The sequence below is a fragment of the Myxine glutinosa genome, chromosome 1 (assembly GCF_964187855.1).
Source record: "Myxine glutinosa chromosome 1, kmMyxGlut1.1, whole genome shotgun sequence".
Classification (NCBI taxonomy): Eukaryota; Metazoa; Chordata; class Myxini; order Myxiniformes; family Myxinidae; genus Myxine; species Myxine glutinosa.
The window spans coordinates 309989516-310011016 of record NC_136261.1 but is presented as its reverse complement, the minus strand read 5'-3'; the positions used below and the strand labels follow the sequence as shown (position 1 = coordinate 310011016).

General features: G+C 44.3%; 1 protein-coding gene across 1 annotated transcript in view; it reads left to right on the top strand.

The window, feature by feature from the left end:
- The window catches only part of DCN (decorin), a 126210-nt gene that overhangs the window by 45726 nt on the left and 58983 nt on the right, over window positions 1-21501 (top strand). Inside the window, exon 2 of the mRNA XM_068136138.2 lies at window positions 5616-5881. Coding sequence (XP_067992239.2) covers window positions 5626-5881 — 256 coding nt within the window. The 5' untranslated portion in view covers window positions 5616-5625. The remainder of the gene's footprint in view (window positions 1-5615; window positions 5882-21501) is intronic.

Sequence of the window (21501 nt, the reverse complement as noted above, 5' to 3'; positions counted from 1 at the left end):
AATGGTAAGCTGGGCTATTGGCGACTTCGTGGCTCTTGGCCGCATATGTAATAGGAATACGGGCACGTTTGGATGTTTGCGCACTGCAAGCCCAAGCCGAATTCTCAACCGGTGATCCCCGATAAACCCTTCACAATGGCGCGTGCCTCCAACAAATGTCCTTCAACGCCAATCGTACAAGTTATTTGGCACAACGCCCTCGCCCCCTCAAGTCCTTCTCATAACTCAGGTACAATGTTCATCACTCAAGCCCTCCCCTCATAACTCTCAGCACACGTTCTTTTGGGATCTCAACTCTGTTCAGTCCTCCCCTCATAACTTGATACGGCAACTCCCTGCTGACAACTCAGAGCGCAATGATTGCAGCTGCGTGCCTCCTCATAACTCAGGTGCAATGTTCAAGCCCTCTCTCTCCCCTCATAACTCTTCAACAGACTTTGTGAGCACCTCTCCCTTCTCAGAACTGAGGTGGGGGCCTCGCGCAAGGGGTTATATTACCACGCCCAGCGAACCCTCTCGAATGTCCGGCCACACCCTATCAGGCGATGTCACCTCAGCCCTGATTGGCTGGTGTGGGCTTACCGACTCCGCCTTGATGGCTGCTTGACGTGGCCGCACCTCTCCCCTTGCACTCCGCCCCCTTTTCGGGCCTCACCTCGTGGCTTTTGGGCTCGTTTGAGCAGAAGCCCAGCGAGATTGTGAAGGCTGCTGGCAGCCTAAAGGGCGAGGGCGATTACAGACTGGCTAGCGCTTAATGGCGTCGATGGAAGGGAGGCTGCAAAATGGACGGTTGGGGGCCTACTCTTATTTGTTCTACACAACGCAGTTGCAACTATTGGGAATGGCCTTATCTAAGCACATACTAAGAAATAACTAACGTCCTAAGGTGACCTACGTGTTGCATATGGCCTATCTATGTGGTGCAACCTTTAACCTTTAATGATGTTACCTGTGTGGGTTCTTAAAACCGCAACAATATATATATATATATATATTTACATTTATATAGTCAGCCTTGGCTGAAACTAAGTATGTGATATCATCCCACAAAGGTTGCTTGAGATTGGCCCAGTGGCCTAGGAGTAGTTAGATATCGAACATACATACAAACACTGATTTTTCTGGTTTATGTCGATAGCTGACGTACCCCTCCTTCATCTGGGTTATGGACTTTAAAAATGAGGTGGTGGATGTCGTGTTAAATAACACAAAAATCCTGACTTTCACACCATTTATTTACAACATAATATATTATTCATTATTGCTTCACCAAATGTTTGGTGGACGCATTAAGAATTGACTATTTATCATTATATGAACATATCAGAGGTTACCTGGTGTTGCCTAGGTATTACCTAAAAAGAGGGCCGATGTTAAGGTTTGTTGCTGAATCTGTAAAATTAAAAATAATACGCTGTTGTGTGATGACGTCATATGTCGTGACATCTTTTTTTCTATTGAGTTTACACATTCCGCGACATACCTCGCGCGGAGGCAATCAAGGCAGTGTTATAATCAGCAGCGATATAATTTTGCTTGTAACAGCCCAAATTCTTGTGAGCAAAAGTTTGGCTAAGCCTACGACACGTCACTGTGTCCGGCAGACAGAAAGCAGTGCTTGTCATGGCTAATGGGCAGTGCTTGTGATGCTGGAGGAGAGGGGAGAATTGGCGGCGCTTGTGACACACGGACAGGAACTGAGCTTTAACTAGATATAATTGTTTTTGGGTCACCTGTTGACACTACACCTAAGTTAATTTGACTCACATGTGATTCCCCATGGATTAAGACCTTGACATCTTTGAGGCAGGATGAATACTGCTAAAATTCCTAGTTACCTTCGCCAGAGAAAAACTTGCATTTGGGTTCATTTCTTTATCAGTTTGTCCTCACAGAACTTGAGTATGTTTTTCTCTGCAACCAGCCTGGTGTTGACTTAGTGGTTAGGGTGCCGGCTTGGGATACCTAGGATTCTGGGTTCGAATCCCGGTCGATCGCTGAATTAACGCCAGAGGGGTTGACTTAGCCTGTCATCCTTCCGAGGTCGGCAAATTGAGTACCAGCTTGTTGGGATGAATGATCACGGTGTGTACCCGGATTTAGAATAGGTACACCGTATCCCTGCGCATCGTAAGAGCGTGACCAAGGGTTGGCATCAGGAATGGCATCCGGCCATAAAAACATTGCCTCAAACAGGGAACCATGATTGTCATGGGGCCCGCAAGGCTAACCCCCGCTCTAGTGGGGAAAATGGCCTTAAAACGATCATTCATTCATTCAGTCATTCATTCATCGGTCCGATTGACACAAAATGTTCACCACAGGAGTGCCTGCTCCTGCAGATTTTTAAATTATAATTATTATGACATCATTTTCATGTGGTAAAGACACCATCTTGGAAAAACTTTGCACCTCGATATCTCCGAAACCGCTACGGAGAATTACTTTGGTGACGTCATTGGTGACATGGTACGGCAGACATATTGGATTGAAAATTAAAACCTTCAAAAATCTTCTTTTCCATAACGTCTTACTAGATCGATGTGAAACTCCACACACATGATTTACTAGCCATGGGGAATAAGTTTGAAAACAATTAAGTCATAGGTCACATGGTCTGGCAGCCATATTGGATTTTATGCAAAAACTGCATAAATGAAATTATTATTCTTCTCTCAAAGCACTGAACGGATCTATACGAAATTTTAACCATGTGTTTAACTACCCACGGGGGTATAATGTTGAAAAAAAGCATTATCGGTCACATGGTTTGGCAGCCATATTGTATTTAAGGAAAATATTCAAAAAATTGTTTCTCTGAAAGCACTTACCTACTGATGCGAAATTTTACAAATATCATTTCACACCATTGCTGCATATAGTGTGAAAATGGTGACGCCATATGTCATGTGGTTTGGCAGCCATCTTGGATAGAACAAGAGAAAAATGACCACAGTGTGGTCACCAGCTGCGACGTGTAGAATCATGAGGATATCCGTTGCAATATGCGCTACCAAATTCGACCAGTCATGAAATTATATGCATGCACTAGCGTCTTTTTGTCTTTCAGTTCTGGTCTTGTCCTTTGTTTTGCGACACAACATGCTTCATCAACTGATTACATATAATGTATGGATGTGAATGTTATTTCTGTTAATGTTAATGTTAATTCATTAATGTTATTTATTAATGTTAATTCTGGGTGGCAGAGGGATAATTTGAAACGGGCTTGGTTGGTCGGGGATTTGAAAGTGGGTGTGGTTCTGTGAAAACAGTGGTGTGGTTCTGTGGTTCTGTTTGGTGTGGTGTGGTGAAAGTGATTTGAAAGTAAAAAAAGTTCTGTGAAACGAGATTGATATGAAAACATTCATGTTGTCTTTGTTGCTAAATTTATTCTGGTTTCTTCAAACAAATCGCGATTTTAGTCCACGATGTTCTTACCTCATACCAACGCACGTCCGAGTGTATGCGCATGCGCTATTCAAAAAGGCACCCCAACAACAAGAACAACAACGCGGTCCTCTCATGGAGCTGCTCGTCGCAGCTAAAAACGAACCTTATCTGATCAACACGAAACATCACACGCATCATCCTCTATCCAATCATGGGCTGAGTGTACCTTTTGATGTCATAGGTCACATGGTTGGAAGGTTTTTCTGGTTGGAAGGTTGGAACGAAAATTGAAGGTTTGCTTGATGCTCAGCATTTAAAAGGATATAACAGGAACAAACATTGCTAGGAAGGCAATGGCAAAGCACCCAGTTATATACCTAGCCATCCAAGAAACTGCTTTGGCAGCATTCAATGCTCTATATTCTACAAAGTGTATGGTACATCAAAATCAATTAAGAATGTGAGTATGTCAATACAGTACATCCTATTAAGAACGTGTATCTGTAGGGTATGTATTATTTGAATGTGTGTATGTTTATAGAGTACGTCAATTGGAATGTGAGTATATCTATTTCTTACCTATGTTTGGAATGTGAATCGATGCAATAAACTGAATCGAAAAGGTCTGTTTGTGTGCTGTATGAACATAAATATACGTCGCAATACACCACACAAACACAGCAGCAAACAAACATGTACTGGTGAGGGTCTGCAATCTCTGATTGCTCTTTCTTGTTTCCTAATAGGTTGGATGTTGAGTTGGCATCATAATGAAACTTTGTCACCTATAAATTGTTGCAGAAACCATATTGGACTTTATATGAATGACAAGAAAGAAGCATTTGATCTGGTCTCCCATTTAAAACAAGCGTTACGCCTAGGTCCTCCGTTGGTGAAGTGATGCGAGTTGACAAAGTGGAAGACGCAAGGCGGCCATCTTGGATTTTGACGTGGTGACCCAATTTTCAATAGCTTTCTTCCTTATGCCTAGATACACCCACACACCAGATTAGAAGTTGGTACTTCGCTTATTTTTCAAGATATTCCGCTCACAAGATTCAGACATACATGGCGGCGGCCATCTTGGATTTTGACGTGGCGACCCAATTTTCAATAGCGTTCTTCCTTATGCCGAGATACACCCACACACCAAATTAGAAGTTGGTACTTCGCTTATTTTTCAAGATATTCATCTCACAAGGTTTAGACATACATGGCGGCCATCTTGGATTTTGACGTGGCGACCAAATTTTCAATAGCCTTCTTCCTTGTGCCTAGATACACCCACACACCAGATTATAAGTTGGTACTTCGCTTATTTTTCAAGATATTCATCTCACAAGGTTTAGACATACATGGCGGCGGCCATCTTGGATTTTGACGTGGCGACCAAATTTTAAACAGCCTTCTTCCTTGTGCCTAGATACACCCACACACCAGATTATAAGTTGGCACTTCACTTATTTTTCAAGATATTTCGCTCACAAGGTTCAGACATATATATGGTGGCGGCCATCTTGGATTTTGACGTGGCGACCCAATTTTCAATAGCGTCCTTCCTTATGCCGAGATACACCCACACACCAAATTAGAAGTTGGTACTTCGCTTATTTTTCAAGATATTCATCTCACAATGTTCAGACATACATGGCGGCGGACATCTTGGATTTTGACGTGGTGACCCAATTTTCAATAGCGTTCTTCCTTGTGCCTAGATACACCCACACACCAGATTAGAAGTTGGTACTTCGCTTATTTTTCAAGATATTCAGCTCACAAGGTTCAGACATACATGGTATCAGACATACATGGCGGCGGCCATCTTGGATTTTGACGTGGGTTGCACCCACACACCAAATTCGAATGCAGTCCTTCGCTTACGGACGCACGCACGCCCGCACGCACGCACGGACGGACGGACGGACACACGGACGGAGGGGAAAACCATAGTCCCCCTTTCACTCCGCGGAGCGACGGGGGACAATTACTCTTCTTCAAATTGCATATCAGATCAGATGCTTATTTTTTTGATCTACACAAATAAGTTGCAGTATTATCAAAGCCTGCCATTGTACCTAGTTACCCATATTTCACTGGATGTGAGGAAGGCAGTCTGGCAAGTGCGAAATTGATTGATTGTGTAAATTTGTGGAGTTTCACAATTTTTTTTAATATGTAAATATACTCCTCTCACTCTCTCTCTCTCTCTCTCCCACATCTAGGGCTGACAAGATGGTGCGCATCTTCCTTCAAATGTTATTTTTAATTGGCGGAACTCTCGCAGCACGGGGGGTGAAACCCCATCGTGGTTTCCTCGATTTAATGGTTCAAGATGAAGCCTGGGAAGGATCAGGATTCTTGCCGCCCATTGTGGAGCGCAACCGACCCCGGATTCTCCAACGACCACCAGAACGGCCGATGCCCACACAGCCACTGTGCCCGTTCGGGTGCCAGTGCGGACGCAGAGTTGTGCAGTGCTCCGATCTGGGTGAGGTTATTGAGGGCAAGAAAAAAAAAACAAATCAATTCAGCCTCGGTTGAGGTCACTTTGGCAAATCGTTTAAGACTCGCTGGAAAGTTTCGCATTTTTCTCTATCACTCCACACTAATCCCGGCTGGGAATGCAACACACAAGGAAAGCAGCTGGGTAACCTGGGTGACCAGAGACCCTCATTTATCTTCTTACCCCATCTCCGTCTGCTGTAACCTTCATCACGTGTGTGCAGGGATGTGCAACTGGTTCGAAGGAATGACCAAAACCACTGAAGCTGCTGATATTTTCCCCTGGGTTTAGCATGTCTTAACAATCTGTAACGCACTCCGTTAAATAAGGCATATTTTCCTGTTAATGGGCATATAGTTATGATGATATATTTATCAAAACAATGAAATAAAAAATTTTCTACATATTTTATTATAGGAGGAACTGGAGACGAAAAGCGACACAATATGATTATTGTATAAGAGAGATAAGGATGCCATTCAGACTATCTTTCAAAAGCTCTGATATCGAATTGTGGATTTTGATTTCAAAAAAGTATCTGTGTCGTGCTGGAGTACTGGTACGCCAATAAGGGAACATAATCGGTCATATTATGGCCACACTGGTGTATAAACCGCAGCTTTGCAAGGTCAAGGAAATGCAGAATTACGAGCACAACATTCATGGTTTTCAATCAAAAACTACAGCAAATAATTAGGGATAAAGACTTTTCTCAAATCGGGGCATTAGTACCTACAAAATGTTCACATTACAAGCAACTTCAAAGAGATTTGATGGCTTTGTAAAAGTTAGGGAGAAGAGGAACAAAGTTTGACACAAAACCGACATCCCTGCCATGGGGTCGAGGAAAGCTAAGTGTCATGTTTTGAAAAAAGGTTTAAATGGATACATACGAATGGATGTATGGATTTGGATGCAAGTATTTCAAAGGCAAATGGATACAGCAAAGCTGGCTGCAGGCTGGGCATCTTCCCTTGTTCCAAGTCATTTCTTGAAAAATGATAACTACTCTCAGCTTAAAAGGCCTTTGGCTGTAGCTCAATGGAGTACTGCGTTCTGCTTTGGGCTGGCACACCAGCATCACATGATCTTTCTCTCTCCAGGATTCTGTGGAATATAAATCCCTCAACATTATTGGTATCTTCCTCGGTGAGGCCGAAACACAAGACCTGTTTCTATTACGTCATGGACAGGTCGATGACCTCTCTGTTTTTTTACCACATCTCCGAGACCAGTGTTGGCTTAACGGTTAAGGTGGCTGGCTTAAGATCTCAGGGTCTTGACTTTGAGCCCCTGCCGTGCTGTTGAAATAACACCAGATGGGTGGACTCAGCACCAGGTGCGTTGACTTGAAATATCATCTTCCGAGGTCAGCAAAATGAGTACTAGCTTTCTGGTAACAGGGTGAATTAGCGGCATAGCATGCACTTCAAGAAAACGATGCAAGCGGCGGCCACTGGCTGCATACGAAACAACAACGACTGGGGACGCTTCTTTGTGGTGGTTGGACCCCCCAATGCAAGTCGGGGGCCAAATCATCCCCATTTCTCTCTCCAGGATTCTGTGGAATATAAATCCCTCAACATTATTGGTCATGGACAGGACAGGTCGCCTCGAGCCTCGTCCTGGAGGGGGAGTTGCTATCTTTATAAAAAACTCTCTTCCTCACTCGCCCTGCACTACCCTCTCTCCACCTCACCCCCAGGAATACCTTTGGCTACGGCTTCCCCTTCGCTCCCACCATTTGTTCATATGTGTGTTGTACCGTCCACCAAACAGTGATGACTCCATCTACATCTCGCTGTCTGATAAAATGGACCAACTTCTATCTACCCATCCCAACTCTCTCTTCCTCATATGTGGTGATTTCAATTGTCACCATGCCAGTTGGCTGCGTGTGGGTTCCTCTCTCACCAGCCATGGCTCTTCAGCAAAGGATTTCTGTGACTCACTGGGACTGACACAATCTGTCAATTTCCCGACCCGGATCTCAGTCAACGGAGCATCTTCTCTTCTGGACTTGGTTATGACAAACTTCCCTGAAAATGTCTGCTGCTCTTCTTCTGCTCCAATCGGCTCATCTGATCATGTCCTTATTAAAGTGGACATCTCTCTGACCATTCTCAGAGAGCCTCCTCAGCGTCGACGAGTCTGGCATTTCACTCTGGCCAACTGGCACGGTCTTCAAGCAGCCATCAATCATCTGGACTGGTCTCCCATCTCTACCGCCTCTGACATCAACCCATCCTGGGAATTCTTCCAAAGTAAATTGCTCTCTCTCATGCACAGATTTATCCCATCTCGTCTTCAGTTGTCATACCCTTCCTCCCGTCCATGGTACACGGAATCTTGTGGTGAGGCTATTGCCCAGAAACAACTTGCTTTTGTCTCCTGGAAAGCAAATCCAATGGAAAGAAATCTCATTTCCTTTCACAAAGCCCGAAACAAGTGTGTGTCCACCCTCAGGAGAGCCAGGAAGCAATATCTCTCCGTTCTCAGGACAGAACTCCCTTATCTGTCTCCCTCTTCCAAATCCTGGTGGCGTCTGGTCAAATCTGTTTCTGGTGTTTGTTCCCCCTCCATCCCCTCCCTCACCTCAAATGACCACACGGCTGATTCCGCACGTGAAAAAGCTGAATGCCTCAACTCTGTGTTTGCCTCTAAATCTTGTGTCCCAAACCCATCCCTGTCTGTACCCACCGTACCCAGTCGTACCCAGCTGCTCCTGGACTCTGTGTCCTTTCCTCCTGACAAGGTGGAAAGGTTTCTGTCAACCCTCGACTCTGATTCTGCAACTGGACCTGACGGCATCAGCCCACGGGTCCTAAAATCCTGTTCTTCTGCTCTTTCACTCCCTCTCTCTGTTCTCTTCACCCTCTCTTTTGCTCAAGGTCATCTGCCATCTGCTTGGAAATCTGCCAACATCACCGCTTTGCACAAAAAAGGTGCAAAAACAGATCCCAGCAACTACAGACCAATCAGCCTTCTCCCAATTATCAGCAAAGTCATGGAATCCATCATTGCTTCAGATATGAAATATTTCCTCTTCTCCAATGGCTTGATCTCTGATAATCAATTTGGTTTCAGACCTGGTCACTCTACTCTGGACATGCTGCTTCTGCTTTCTCAACAATGGATGGAGGTCCTCAATGCCAAACAGGAAATTAGAGCTGTCTCCCTTGACACATCACGTGCCTTCGATACGGTCTGGCACCCCACTCTGCTCACCAAACTCTCCTCTTTTGGTATCCATGGAAATCTCCACGCATGGCTGGTGGACTTCCTCTCCAGTCGTAGTCAACGTGTGGCCCTGAATGGGTTTCTCTCATCTCCTCTTCTTGTTCAGGCTGGAGTTCCCCAAGGCAGTGTTCTGGGCCCTGTGCTTTTTCTGGTCTTCATAAATGATCTCTCTGACTCTCTTGAAAATCCTCTCTATCTATTTGCTGATGACTCTACTCTCTGTCGCTCCATTCTTCATCCCTCAGATCGGCAGTCTGCAGCCTCCTCACTCTCTGCAGACCTTGACAAAATCACAGACTGGGCAAACAAGTGGAACATGTCTTTCAATCCTGACAAATCTCACATTCTTACGATGTCTCTCCGAAAAGATCGACTGGACAACCCTCCCATCCACTTTCTGAATAATCCTCTCCAAGAAGTTCTGTCACTCAAGCTTTTGGGTCTCACTATCTGCCATGATCTTTCCTGGGAAAACCACATTTCAAATTTGGCCTCCAAAGCCAGTCGCCGACTGGGCATCCTCCGTCGTGCGATGTCCTTCCTTGGCACATCTGAGCTCCTCACCACATACAAGGCTTTCATCCGCAGCTCAATGGAATACTGCTCTCCCCTCTGGGCTGGTGCACCTGCCTCACACCTAGCTCGTCTTCACGCTGTTGAAACCAAAGCATTCAGAATCATTGGAATCTCCCGCGATGAAGCTAACTCCAAGGGCCTCTCACTCACTCACCGCAGGCAGGTTGGTGGTCTTTCCGTCTTCTACCGACTCCTCCCTGGCCTTGCCCCCCCCCAGCTCTCTCTGGGCTCTGTCCAGCAAATATTCCTACAGGTCGCACAAGATCTGCCTGCAACCCTCTTATGGTTAAACTGCCAAAATCAAGACTCTCTGCTCACCTTCACTCATTCCTTCCTCTTTTCTCCCGCCTCTGGAACAAACTCCCTCACTCTCTTCAATCCCACTCCACCCTCCAGGTCTTTAAAACAGCTGTTCACCACCATCTCTTATCTTCCCCCATCCAAAACATTGATCTTATCTATCCCCGCTAATTTCACACCAATTCCACTTTTTTGAAATACCAACTTCTGTCCTGGAAGTCCTTGGTGTCCTTGTGTTTGATACTTCTGCCACCCCTCTCCCCCCAAGCCCTCTCCCTCCCACACATCTCCCTGCTCTTAAATGTTGTGTGCCCTCAAGTGTTTGTGTGCTTCCCCTTCTCTTGTCTTCCGCTCCCTCTTTTTATATATTTTGTTTGTCTGGTTGATTTGTTTGTGAAGTAAATGTCAGCTCTTTCACGAGCCTCGATTCAGTATTCAAAAAAAAAAAAAAAAAAAAATTCTTCCCTGCTGCCAGGATTCCTCAGGGCAACACGATCACAGTCAGAGTGCCAATCGGTCCCGATGGACTTGCCCATTCCCTCTTGTCTCTGTCTTCTCTCTCTCTCTCCTCTCTCTAACTCTGTCGTGGCCCTGACTTAGTGAAGGCGGGGGTACACCATCTAGGATGTGGGGATCTCTGGGTCGCTCCTGCAAGATCGATTGGCTGTCTCTGTGCCGTGGGATTGTTCCAGAGGACTGTCGGGGGTTATACAACAACAACAACAACAAAAACAACAACCACATCTCCTCAAATCGAGCTCCCTCTACTATTTCAGCCCTCCAACCTTCCCCTGCTCCTCCAGGAAATACACATCTTCCTGTCTACCTGAGGTACCAAACCCTCCTCCACTGTTTCATTCCTCTTTTCACTCATTTGTGGAACGGCCTCCCTGAGGCTATTCAATTGCACTCCTTCCATTTGGCTTCAAGCAGACAATCCACCACCATGTAATGTCACTCCTTACCCGCAATCTTTTGTACCTCTATTAACCCTACCTAACCCAACCCTCTCATGTGCAGGTTACTGCATTTCCTCTCTCTGTCTCTCTGTGTCTGTCTCTGTCTGTATCTGTATCTGTCTCTGTCTCTGTCTCTCTCTCTCTTTTTTTTTTTTCCTATTAGTTGATTCCCTTGATTGTTCTGTCAAACTGACCCCACTGCTTCCATTGCTTGTTCATACCCTCGCTCACGAGTCTCCATATTGTATATAACAACGTGCATGTACGACTACAGTCAAATGTCACCACACACTGCTGAATGGACAGAGCAGAGTGGTACAGTATTTAAATAAATGGATTGACTATATCATGATTCTACAAAGTGGACAGAGACGAATGGATACTATTTAGAGCTAGCGGTTATTTCATTGTAGTTTGATGTGCTTTTAGTATTCGACACGTAAAGTGTGCAATTATATTGAAAATTAGACGTTAGTAATTGCTTAAGTGTGAAGGGACCTTCCAGGGTTAAACACTGAGATTCCAAGGGGAAAAGAAACTCATAATTGTTACCATGGCTTTTACATTCATTATTTCAACTGATATGTGAAGTAATTTATTAAGTTTACATCTTGTGCGATTGTACTCCTTGTGTACAACTGTATCCATTGAGTGAAGGTGCTTGCCATATAGATGAGCATCCATTGCTTAAATGCTTAGGTACAGCTGCAGATCATCATCATGAGCAGGACTCCATGGGCACTGGGGTGGTCGAAAAACATGAAATTCCGAATTTTCATCTTGGCTAAAGTAACCCCATCAATGCCAGAGGAATTTAGGTTTTCTTTAACATTTACCCTATGAATCTGGACCACCCTAATGGGCACTACTGGAATTGTTTTTATAAATCCAATCTATTAAGTGCGAAATGGTAGACACGTTCCTCCCTCTCTTCCTCATCGTGAAAGATATTGTGAGATCTTTAATATTCAGCAGCAGCAATCACTGCTGGCAGACAAGACCCAGAGCAGAAGAGATCTCCGGCCGATGGTGCATTCATTAGTGCCATGCCCTGCCTATATTCCAGTCACAGTTTATAGTTAGGGTAGGAATATAATCCAAACTAGGCAAATCCAAAGGCAAGTACACTGTCCTTCCCATTTGATTTGATGTAGCGCACTCTTTGCAGAGCGTCGGTGCTACCGAAGCAGTTTCTTGGTGAGGCTTATACTCAGTGGCGGATTAACCAAAGGGCACACGGGGCACGTGCCCAGTACCCCGAGATTGAGGGGAAATATATTTGCTTTTCAAATGTTCGATTGTAAGATCTATATAATAACCAGATCCACCACTATAATATTAAACGCTTCATTTTATATCTGTCAATCGCTTATCGCACAAGCATACGGTAGCTCATCATTCGTTTAAAAATGACAGGTTGCTGTGCCACTTGATTTGATATACCAATCGATTAGGGAAGGGATTTAAAATGTATTGAATCGCAGACACTAAATAACGTCAATCGCGGGCAGAGCACAAATGATAGACCCGACATGGTAACCACCCACAGCTCTATGATATGGAGGAACTTCCGGCCGATGGGAGTGTTTGCTGATGAGGCCACGCGGCCGCCATATTGGGACTCCCTACCGACCGAAAGTTGCATAATAAGCAACGTGAAAAAAAAATCACAGAACAGCAGGTTTTAAAATAAACTGTGAGTTTAAATTTTTATAGGGCTTTTCATGTTGTGGTGACTACCAAGAGCATGTTTTTAAATAAAGTGAGTTTCAATTTTTTTATCAGACTTTTTCATGTTGTGGAGGTTACCAACATGGCAGCCGATGACTCCAATATTTTCAGCAAACCAATGATCCAGTTATATTTAGATTTGTGAATCCACTTCATATCCAGACGTGTACAATTAAGTCATTATTTACCACTTTGTAATCATCATTGGCCAATTTTTTTTTAACGGTAATCAGTTGCAGTCAAATTTTCCAATCGGCCCAGCACAACAGAAAAACAGACGAAACAATCACAAGTATGTAGGCAAAAAACATTTTAGAAACTCTTGTTCTACGAGAACGGCACTCAGTAGAGAGTAAACCTCCGCCTGGTTGGCCATATCACTCAACGGTGAAATATCACTTAAAAATTCCACTAGCTGGATCTGGATCCGGATCTTCACCAAAATTGAATCGATTCTTCATTGTCACACACACACACACAACATGTCCAACAAGTTTCGTCTAAATACATGCATACCTTTTTGAGAAATCCTGATATGTATCGATTTTGGCCCAATCTCCCAATGGTGAAGAATCACTTAGAAATTAAATAATTCTCAAATCCGAATCCATATTCAGATCTTCACCAAAATTGAATCGAATCGGCCTTGTCGCACACACCCAACCGGTCCACCGAGTTTCGTCCAAATTTTGAGATATTTTGAATAGCGAGGTCGCTCGACGGCGAGGTCACGTCTTTTCGAAGCTGTTCCATGCGCTCACGCTTTCGAAGCTAAGTGATCTTTCACAATTGTGTTTTTGTCGAGACTGTATCTATCTTTCGGTGTATGTATCTATAGCGTATCTTTTGGAAAATTTTCGGTGCTAATTTTTCGTACATGTATACACAATCGTCGGTTAATGCGTATCGAGTATTCTGCGGCCTAGTACTCGTAGGCTTAGGCTACCGTACCGTCTCCGACCTTGTGGTTTTGTTTTTCTCTCAGCGATTCATCGAATGCGCTGCAATTATTTTCGTTCTCTGTTTCGTCCCAGTCGTTCACCCCATACCTCCTTGTTTAATATCTCTACTCAAAAAAAAAAAAAACCCAAAAAAATTATTTCCTTCCCAGGTCTTATTCGTTTATTTGTTCGTTCATTCTTTGTTCGCGACCACGCGATCACGTGGTTAGAAATGTATAATCTCTCCCCTGAACAACTATTTTCTCTCATATATTATATCACCCTTTTCTTCTTTTCCTACAAAAGGATGCTTTCGTCTTGCTCACCAAATCTATTCATTCCAAAAAATATATATAAGACCATCTCTTGCAGTTCCTCCTTTCTACATTCCCTAAACTATCCAGAACTCCACCCCTCCTTCAGTGTCCTCAAACGTATTTTTGACTCGAAGGTCTCAAACTCATTTTGCAAAAAATGTTCGTTTCCCATGAATCGTACACTTTTCAAAATCCAATCTCACCCCTCCCCTCCAAATCCTCCCCATCACCCATCCCTTTCAAATCTCCCCCCTTGCCCCTTCCCTCCCCTCCCTCCTAAACTCCCCCCACACCCCTCCCCTCCGAGACTCTCCCTCGCTCCTCCCCTCCTAGACTCCCCTCTCACCCCTCCTCCTCAAAGCATCCTCCCTGCTTCTTCCGCCTTCCAACTTGCACCTTCATCTCCCCCAACCTTCTGCCTCGCTCTTCCCCCTTCTCAAATAATACCTCACTGTGCCTCACCCAATCTCCATCAAACCTTTTGTCTGCCCCATTCTTCCCTTTCTCCAAGCTATTCTGAAATCTCTGAAATCTCTGACACACCTTCAACAGCTCTCCCTACCTCTTCCTCCTCTTCCACATCTTACCCTACCCCCCCCCCCCTGTTCTGGACCCGATGCTCCCCCTTCCTCTTCATTAATGGTATGGACCTCAAACATCCGGGGCCTTCGCTCAAACTTGACTGACCTCTCCATACAGGTTGCTTCTGACAAACCAGATGTGATCTGCTTAACAGAAACTTTCCTCCTTCATGATGTCTCTGATGCCTTGGTATCTCTCCCAGGTTACTCCCTCCTCCGGTATGATAGACCTGAGCCTCGTCCTGGAGGTGGGGTTGCTATCTTTATAAAAAACTCTCTTCCTCACTCGCCCTCCACTGCCCTCTCTCCACCTCACCCCCAGGAATACCTTTGGCTACGGCTTCCCCTTCGCTCCCACCTTTTGTTCATATGTGTGTTGTACCGTCCACCAAACAGCGATGACTCCATCTACATATCGCTGTCTGATAATATGGACCAACTTCTATCTACCCATCCCAACTCTCTCTTCCTCATATGTGGTGATTTCAATTGTCACCATGCCAGTTGGCTGGGTGTGGGTACCTCTCTCACCAGCCATGGCTCTTCAGCAAAGGACTTCTGCGACTCACTGGGACTGACACAATCTGTCAATTTCCCGACCCGGATCTCAGTCAACGGAGCATCTTCTCTTCTGGACTTGGTTATGACAAACTTCCCTGAAAATGTCTGCTGCTCTTCTTCTGCTCCAATCGGCTCATCTGATCATGTGCTTGTCAAAGTGGACATCTCTCTGACCATTCTCAGAGAGCCCCCTCAGCGTCGACGAGTCTGGCATTTCACTCAGGCCAACTGGCACGGTCTTCAAGCAGCCATCAATCATCTGGACTGGTCTCCCATCTCTACCGCCTCTGACATCAACTCATCCTGGGAATTCTTTCAAAGTAAATTGCTCTCTCTCATGCACAGATTTATCCCATCTCGTCTTCAGTTGTCATACCCTGCCTCCCGTCCATGGTACACGGAATCTTGTGGTGAGGCTGTTGCCCTGAAACAACTTGCTTTCGTCTCCTGGAAAGCAAATCCAACGGAAGGAAATCTCATTTCCTTTCACAAAGCCCGAAACAAGTGTGTGTCCACCCTCAGGAGAGCCAGGAAACAATATCTCACCGTTCTCAAGACTGAACTCTCTTATCTGTCTCCCTCTTCCAAATCCTGGTGGCATCTGGTCAAATCTGTTTCTGGTGTTTGTTCCCCCTCCATCCCCTCCCTCACCTCAAACGGCTTAACGGCTGACTCCGCACGTGAAAAAGCTGAATGCCTCAACTCTGTGTTTGCCTCTAAATCTTGTGTCCCAAACCCATCCCTCTCTGTACCCACCATACCCAGTCGTACCCAGCTGCTCCTGGACTCTGTGTCCTTTCCTCCTGACAAGGTGGAAAAGTTTCTGTCAACCCTCGACTCTGATTCTGGAACTGGTCCTGACGGCATCAGCCCACGGGTCCTAAAATCATGTTCTTCCGCTCTTTCACTCCCTCTTTCTGTTCTCTTCACCCTCTCTTTTGCTCAAGGTCATCTGCCATCTGCTTGGAAATCAGCCAACATCACCGCTTTGCACAAAAAAGGTGCAAAAACAGATCCCAGCAACTACAGACCAATCAGCCTTCTCCCAATTATCAGCAAAGTCATGGAATCCATCATTGCTTCAGATATGAAATCTTTCCTCTTCTCCAATGGCTTGATCTCTGATCATCAATTTGGTTTCAGACCTGGTCACTCTACTCTGGACATGCTGCTTCTGCTTTCTCAACAATGGATGGAGGTCCTCAATGCCAAACAGGCAATTAGAGCTGTCTCCCTTGACATTTCACGTGCCTTCGATACGGTCTGGCACCCTGCTCTGCTCACCAAACTCTCCTCCTTTGGTATCCATGGAAATCTCCACGCATGGCTGGCGGACTTCCTCTCTGGTCATAGTCAACGTGTGGCCCTGAATGGGTTTCTCTCATCTCCTCTTCCTGTTCAGGCTGGAGTTCCGCAAGGTAATGTTCTGGGCCCTGTGCTTTTTCTGGTCTTCATCAATGATCTCTCTGACTCTCTTGAAAATCCTCTCTATCTCTTTGCTGACGACTCTACTCTCTGTCGCTCCATTCCTCATCCCTCAGATCGGCAGTCTGCAGCCTCCTCACTCTCTGCAGACCTGGACAAAATCACAGACTGGGCAAACAAATGGAACATGTCTTTCAATCCTGATAAATCTCACACTCTTACGATGTCTCTCCGAAAAGACCGACTGGAAAACCCTCCCTTCCACTTTCTGAATAATCCTCTCCAAGAAGTTCTGTCACTCAAGCTTTTGGGTCTCACTATTTGCCATGATCTTTCCTGGGAAAACCACATTTCAAATCTGGCCTCCAAAGCCAGTCGCCGACTGGGCATCCTCCGTCGTGCGAAGTCCTTCCTTGGCACACCTGTGCTCCTCACCACATACAAGGCTTTCATCCGCAGCTCTATGGAATTCGCAGCTCCGCAAACTCCCTCTCTCCCCTCTGGTCTGGTGCTCCTGCCTCACACCTAGCCCGTCTTCACGCTGTTGAAACCAAAGCGTTCAGAATCATTGGAATCTCCCGCGATGAAGCTAACTCCAAGGGCCTTTCACTCACTCACTGCAGGCAAGTTGGTGGTCTTTCCGTCTTCTACCGACTCCTCTCTGGCCTTGCCCCCCCAGCCCTCTCTGGGCTCTGTCCCCCAAATATTCCTACAGGTCGCACAAGATCTGCCTGCAACCCTCTTATGGTTAAACTGCCAAAATCAAGACTTTCTGCTCACCTTCACTCCTTCATTCCTCTTTTCTCCCGCCTCTGGAACAAACTCCCTCACTCTCTTCAATCCCACTCCACCCTCCAGGTCTTTAAAACAGCTGTTCACCACCATCTCTTATCCTCCCCCATCCAAAACCTTGATCTTTTCTACCCCCGCTAATTTCGGTCCCCTTGTGTTTTATACCTCTCCCCCCCCCCTCCCCCTCCCATGCCTCCTGCCCCCAAGCCCTCTCCCTCCCACACTTCTCCCTGCTCTCAAATGTTGTGGTTGTGTGCTTCCCCTTCTCTCCCCATCTTATCTTCCGCTCCCTCTTTTTGTATATTTTGTTTGTCTGGCTGATTTGTTTGTGAAATAAATGTTAGCTCTTTCACGAGCCTCGATTCAGTATACAAAAAAAAAAAAAAAAAAAAATCCTGCTATGTATCATTTTTGGCCCTATCGCCCAATGGTGAAGAATCAATTAAAAATTATAGTGACATCCTGTAGGTATTAACGCATTTTTATGCATTCGTGGTTTTGGGGGATGATTTGGACCTAAATTGTTTTTGTGCCCAGGGCCCCAAGAATCTTAATCCGCCTCTGATTTTACTGGGTGTTTTTTCAGCGTTGTTTGTCTGTGCTTTATCCTTTTAAATGCTGAGCATCAAGCAAGGAAGCAGCACATACTGTTTTTAAAGTCTTTGGTATGACCCAGAGTGGACGCTCTCCCCATTACTCGTCCGAGTCTTGTTATCCTTCCCATGACCCGACTTGAATTTACTCTTTCTCCATTTGGCTAGGCGGCTAACACAAAAAACCGTTCGCCTTGTGATACAAGCATGAAACTTGGCGGTGATGTTTGTTCTGCAGATGCTCTTTAAGTACTAGTGGGGCGGCTTAGCCCAAATATTCAAAAGAATTGTGCATTTTGTGAAACAAGCACCAAATTTGGCACAAATGTACATTAATTGTACATTAGACCGAAAGACCGAAATTGTGACGGTGTCACCCGAAAAATTTGAAATTACGAAATTTGAAAAAATTTGAAAAAAAAAATTACGCAATTTCAAGTGGCCCAATATCTGAAAATGTTCGCAACATATTAATGTACATTTGTGCCAAATTTGGTGCTTGTATCACAAAATGCACAACAGGTTTGCTATGCTGCTACACTATACCGTCGATTAGCCAACCCGACAATTTAACATAAAACCTGACGTCAAAATTCCAAAGAATTGCCATAAACTTTTAAAAGATTGAATTTAGGATGTACGAGTATCAATACAAAATCACCGAACTCCATATTATCTATGAGTTCGTTCAAATTTCCAATTGATCGTAATTAGGTAAATAAAAAATTTCAACTACCTTTTTAGATAACATGTAGTTCTGTGATTTTTATTGATACTCGTACATCATAAATTAAATATTAAAACGTTTATGGCACATTTCAGCAATTTTGGCGGCCATTTTCAAAACAAATGGCCGCCATTTTGAATTCTCGAGTTGGCTAATCGACCGTTTCTAAAGAGTATCTTTGTTCGAACATCACTACCGAATTTCATGCTTGTATTATGATGTGAACGATTCACACCTAATAAATGGTTGTGAGCCACCTTGCTAATTCCCATGGTGGCCTCTGTGATTGATCATCATGAAAACGGTGCCTCCAATCGGGAATCTTTGGAGAAAGCACGATGTCATGAATTTCTTGCCACGACTTCAGCAGATGGCAAGTACCACGTTGTCCGTATTACAATGAGTAATGATTAAAAATGGGTGAAACAAGAAAAAGATCCCTGTGAATTCCATGTGCTCGACATTTTTTTTTTTTTTACCAGTGTCAAAAGCTCATTCAGAAGCTTGTGCATATAACAATACATGAAGGACAAGGACATTAGGAAACAATTGACGAATAACATTCCATGGAGAGACAATTGATGCATCCAGACAATCGAAAAATCAATACAACACAACCTATGGGGTCTTTTGGCAAAGGTAAGATATACAGAATGACCTACACAATATATATACCGAAGGGAATTTGCAATTTAGCCAGCATGCCGGTGATAACTTGCTTCCACTTCATGAAAGACTCAGATGGATCTTTAACGTCGACAAACAAATGCGATCAGTAGGGATAGCCGGCTTAACGTCCATCCGAAGAATGGCCCACACATTGATGTATCGTACTGCATACGAAACACCAGGGTGACGGTTTATAGCTGGGTCAAAATTGTGATCCGTAATGTGTAATTGGTGTCTGATCAGATGATGACGTAATAACGATCAGTCAGTGCCATAAACATTTTGTTGTAGTAAAATGTGGAAATAATTGACATGAAGGACTTGCAATGGAAGCAGATTGCCATCAAAGTTATATTTAAACAGCATTTCCATCTCTTCCTAACGGTTGAATGAATAATGAATGAGATAACTTCGTTCTTTTCCCAATGACTGATATAATAAATATATAACATTTTGCTTGATACTTACATTATGAAATGGGCCAAATGACTAATTCTGGTGGTTGTGTTGGAGATTAGGATAACCTCATTCAAAATGACCTGTGTTTAATGTGTTTGGTGATGAACGAGTTGAACACTCTTAGTTTCTGGTGACCGATGATGTCATCACCTTTAAATATACAAACTTCTCAAGAATATTTAACTTATATTAGTGGTCTGATTCATTGCGGATAACTTTTATTTTAATTACTCCATTTAGACAGGAAATGCAGGACTTACCTACGGTTGCGGCAGGAAGGATCATGTTACCATCCTTCCTGGGGTATATAGACTGCAGTAGATCTAGGCCCGGGTCCGTTAGTCTGTGGTGGACGCGATAAGCAGAGAATGCCTCAAGGATGTCAGGATTCCTCAAATTTTATTTTCAATTTAGTGTTAGACAGCAGTGTAATGTGTCCAACGTGCTCGGTATAATATGCTCCTGTGGTATTTTGTGACTAGCCCAAAAGACAGACTCTTCTGTTCGAAGTCTCAGCATGTACCGGTACCATCTTTATTTCCATTTCCCATCAGCTGGGGCATGCTCATGACAATACAGCACAGCAAATTACATCTTACCATTTTACACGGTTTGGCAGGCTAGTCCTAAAACTGAGGGAGTAGTTCAAGCACAGACAGACCGACGGACAGACACACACTCCTGTGTTACAATAGAGATAACTACTTCAGAACTAGCTCTGAGCCTGGCTCACATGGGCCTGGCTTCAAATCAACAGATAACTCTCGCCCGTGTCTAGAACGTTACACTCCGCCAGCAACGGCACAATACTAGCGAGTCAGCCGAGCGGACAGCTCTGGAAGCTGAAGACCGAGAAGCTAAAATCAATAATATCCCAATCAATCAATGACTACTTTTGTTTTTACTTACTTGTAGAAAAAGAGGAAGAGGAAGAAGCCTTCTGCTCATATACCTAATTGGGAAAGAAATAGTTTATTGCATAAATAATGAAAAAAGCGTGTCAAGTTGATGGGCAGGGGGCGGGGCAATCACAGTACCTCACTGAATATAACGTAGAGGTACTATGTACATTACTAGTGGACTGTCTCTAAACAACTAGTGACATTGACGAAGTTTCAAAGGATAATATTATGGGAAAATAGTTAAAATAAAATGTCTTACCTGTCTTTGTATTCAAGCATTATGTCTCCAAACTATAGAGGGTCGCGTTGGGGGCACTGTATAGGATTTGTGCTTGAAAAAGGTCGGTACGACTTCATGTTTCAGCAATTTCCGAGGCTTGTTTCCCCCAGGTAATGAGCCTGTTGATAGGGCCAAAACGATACATAGCACGATATCTCAAAAATTTGTGGACAGATTATGCCAAAACGAGGTGGACGAGTTAGTTAGGCGACGAGAACAATCCAATTAGATTTTAGTTCAGGTCCAAATCTAGATCTGGCCTATCAGTGAGATACAAAATGGAAACTGTTGAGCCTTGCGGAGGTATGCTCTCTACCTAGTGCCATTCTAGTTACTTTTGTTATTAGCAGCAGCCTTGGAAAAACGCCACAATTAGCTCTCAACATGGATATACACTTTAACACAGATTTTGCCCAAGATGGAAACCCCATTGGGGAGGGGGTAAATTAAGTTGCTACAACCTCAATAATGTGACCCTTAGTCCTCCTGTCAAGTTTGGTTGAGATTGGATAAGTAATGACTGAATGTATCACGGTCAAAAAAACAGACAGA